The 3848-nt window shown below is 40.1% G+C and overlaps 1 protein-coding gene across 1 annotated transcript; it reads left to right on the top strand.

The window, feature by feature from the left end:
- The first annotated feature begins 669 nt into the window (after positions 1–669).
- LOC134652691 (larval cuticle protein LCP-17-like) lies at positions 670–3848 on the top strand. Its single transcript, XM_063507854.1, has 4 exons — positions 670–699; positions 2237–2428; positions 2977–3081; positions 3741–3848. The coding sequence occupies exons 1-4, from the start codon at positions 670–672 to the stop codon at positions 3846–3848; spliced, it is 435 nt and encodes a 144-aa protein (XP_063363924.1).

The following is a 3848-nucleotide window of genomic DNA, read 5'->3' as shown; positions in this document are numbered from 1 at the left end:
TTTTTAATGTATTTTGAATTGTACTATATTATGTATTTTAGGAATAAGGAAATTGTATACCGTAAACCGGTTGATTGTGACACTCACTGATCAAATAATTTTATAACATCTGTAAACTGACATGCACAATCTGACAATAAATGATTACTTACTTACTTACTTAACATGTTTGCTGGGAGTTTTCTAAAATAAATATTGAAAACCCGATTCTCCCAGATCCTGGTGTTTTAAGGTTCTTACAACTCAGAATCACTAGCATATTCAATCCTGGTCATAAAAAAAATTGTCCCAAAATTTTGTATGGAAATTGTACATTCCACTACGTCACGTTACATACAAGTGACAATTTTTCTTATACTAAAAACGTGACGTAATGGAATGGACATTTTGGGACATCTTTTTTTAATGGTAGGATGGAGAGTGTTGTCGATTCTGAGTAGAATGAGCCCAAGAGTGTCCAGATTTGAAAGAATCGGGTTTTCGATATTTATTTTAGAAAAAGCCCTGCTACGGAACCTTAAAAATGGACGTCGTCGACAGCGCGTTGCCGCTTCTTTGAGAATTAAGTTGTCTATTCAATTATCCTTGAGTCTAGTAATAAAATCTAAATCTGTAATTTAATATTTTAAAGACGACACGTTTAGTATAAAAGGGTAAGGATATTTTTCGATGGTCAGACTGTTTTTGGACGCCGAAGCGGTAACTACATAACAAAATGGTAAGTAATATTTTATATTAATGGTTCTCAATCCTGTGCTGTTTTCACTTATAATTGATTACATTTCTTTATGTCAAAGAATACTTATTAGTCGACTGGTCTGGCCTAGTGGATGACCCTGCCTGTGAAGCCGCGGTCCTGGGTTCGAATCCCGGTAAGGGTATTTATTTGTGTGATGAGCACAGATATTTGTCCCTGAGTCTTGGGTGTTTTCTATGTATTTATGTATTTGTATATTATTATATATATCGTTGTCTGAGTACCCACAACACAAGCCTTCTTGAGCTTACTGTGGGACTTAGTCAATCTGTGTAAGAATGTCCTATAATATCTAATATTAATTTAATTTAATTTAATTAGCGCCACTTGCACCATCTTGCACCATCCCACAAACCCGGGGTTAAGCGGTTAAACCGTTAACCCAGTGTCAAATTGTACTGGTAACTATGGTAAGTCCAGGTTTAACCGGTGACCCCGGGTGTGGAATGGTCCAAGTGGCCCTCAGTGAATTTTATAATTAGTACTTAGGTATATGAAAAAGATTCAAACAAAGAGTATTTTCCTTTGAATTTGTAAATTACAATTATATATTATGACTGATTAATCCACCAATATTCCACCAATTCGCACGAAAAATTGCTTCCTCTTTTCTTGCGCACTGCCAAGGAATGGAATTCCTTGCCGGCGTCTATATTTCCGAGCTCATATAACCCGGCAACCTTCAAATCAAGGGTGAACACTGAACAGGCACCTTCTGGGCAGGCTCGCTCCATCGTAGGCCACGTCTTCGCCTCGGCTAGTCTGTGGCCATGAGTAAGCCCATTTATAATCTTACAAAAATCCTCCATTGACCTCTGCGCGGTACGGCACGGTTACCTCGGCGCCCAGGTCAATCGCTAGCCGGTTTACAATTAAAAAATAAATCCGAGGCTCTGAGCTAAAAATCAAAAGTTTCGTTATCTGCCCATCTATCGTTCGATAAGCAAGAGTGGAGAGGGTTAGGCAACTAATCTTCTTGCATTCGCAAAACTGGCGGCCTAGCCAAGGTGACAATCGCTTGCGCTTCGCCATCGAATCGCTTCGAATCACTCTTCCATATTAGTGTGACATTCGCGACGTTTCATTCGCTACGGAGCGCTAGCATTAATGTTCTGCCACCAGAGTGCAGCACTAGCGCCTTTAGTGACTAAAGAGTAACTTATACATGCTGTACCTTAAACTGTTTTTTGACAAGTTTTCACAGACAGTCAAATATGATATTGATACATCAAGGCGGTTTGTTTACAAAGGGCCTACCGGGAAACGCGAAATCGAAACTCAGCTATCTGCATCTTTATCGCTTGAATATGCAAGAGTGATAGAGAGGTTAAATAACAAAATTTCGACTCTCTTCGTTTGCCGTTTCTCTCGATCGCCACTCCCACAATAAGTCACAATCTAAGGGTCTATAGATTGTGACTTATTGTGGGAGTGGCGATCCTACGCAGAGTTTAGAGTAATATTCCCTATTGTTTCCAGAAATTCCTAGTCGCTCTCGCCCTGGCCGTGGCCTGCGCTCACGCTGATGTGGCGCACTTAAAAAGCCCCGAGGCCGATGCTCAAGTACTGAAGTCTATTGCCGACGTCCAACCTGACCAATACAACTTCGCGTTTGAAACCAGCAACGGTATCTCGGCTCAAGAATCCGGTGTTCTAAAGAACGTAGGCAAGGTGAGTTGAACAATTTCTTCACACTAATGACATCACTACTGCACCCTATAAAACAAAGTCCCCCGCCGCGTCTGTCTGTTTGTTTGTATGTATGTTCGCGATAAACTTGAAAACTACGTGTCTGTGTCTGTCTGTGTGCCTGATTACCTGTCAAATATCAAAAGCATGACCAAAAACGGAACGATGTCAAGTGTCATTCGAAGTATTGAATTCAGAAATAATACCTATGTGATTGCGTTAATTATTTACTTTTGTAACAGAATATTCCAAGATAGGTATAACCACTCGCCGTGTCTCCTAAACACAGTTTTTCGTATTTTCCAGTCCGCTAACCTTACGAAGCTCAAAAGTGGGCATGTTTTATTCATTTGCAGTCTGCCTCTTTCACACTCATAAAATGTTTATACACGTGATGGGCTTTCCTTTGGCACACTTCGACCAACCAACCATCTGATTCCTACCAACCAAACACTCAACCAACTAACCAACCAACCTGCTAACCAACCAACCAACCAACAACCAACTGATTCTATTTTTTGTCACAACAGGACGAGCTTGCTCTGGAAGTCCAGGGTAGCAACCAATATACCGCCCCTGACGGCCAACCGATCCAACTTACTTTCATCGCTAACGAAAATGGCTACCAACCACAGGTAAATAATAATTATCTTACTATTTTACGAGCGTCTATTCAACTCTCAAAGTACCTATGTATATTCGGGTCAAACTTGCAAGCTAAATGCAAAAACAAGCGAAACACAATAACATTAAGTTATCTTATCTTGTATGAGATCCCCCTCTAATTATTAGTTTTTTTTTGTAACACTGAAAATGTTAACTGGTTTCCTATTAAGGATACCGTCCGCTGATAGACTAATGCGAAATGACAGTGGAGGCTAAGTAGGTACTAAAATTGACATAATTGTATATTATTGACGACCGGTCTGGCCTAGTGGGTAGTGACCCTGCCTGTGAAGCCGCGGTCCTGGGTTCGAATCCCAGTAAGGGCATTTATTTGTGTGAGCACAGATATTTGTTCCTGAGTCATGGTTGTTTTCTATGTATTTAAGTATTTGTATATTATATATATCGTTGTCTGAGTACCCACAACACAAGCTTTCTTGAGCTTACCGTGGGGCTTAGTCAATTTATGTAATAATGTCCTATAATATTTATTATTTATTTATTTATTTATATTACGTCCTCCAGTAGCAAGACTGAGCTTACTGTGGGGGTGAGTGAGGGGCTAGGTCGATTTGTATAGGTACTTAGAATTGTCCTAAAATATTTATTTAAATAACTTATTTTCCAGGGAGCTCATCTGCCTACGCCACCACCACCACAAGAGATCCCGGAATACATCAAACGCTCCCTGGAATACATTGCAGCTCACCCACCTAAGCCAGATAACAAATTCTAA

Source organism: Cydia amplana, chromosome 12, assembly GCF_948474715.1.
Source record: "Cydia amplana chromosome 12, ilCydAmpl1.1, whole genome shotgun sequence".
NCBI lineage: Eukaryota > Metazoa > Arthropoda > Insecta > Lepidoptera > Tortricidae > Cydia > Cydia amplana.
This window is presented reverse-complemented; position numbering and strand designations above follow the sequence as displayed.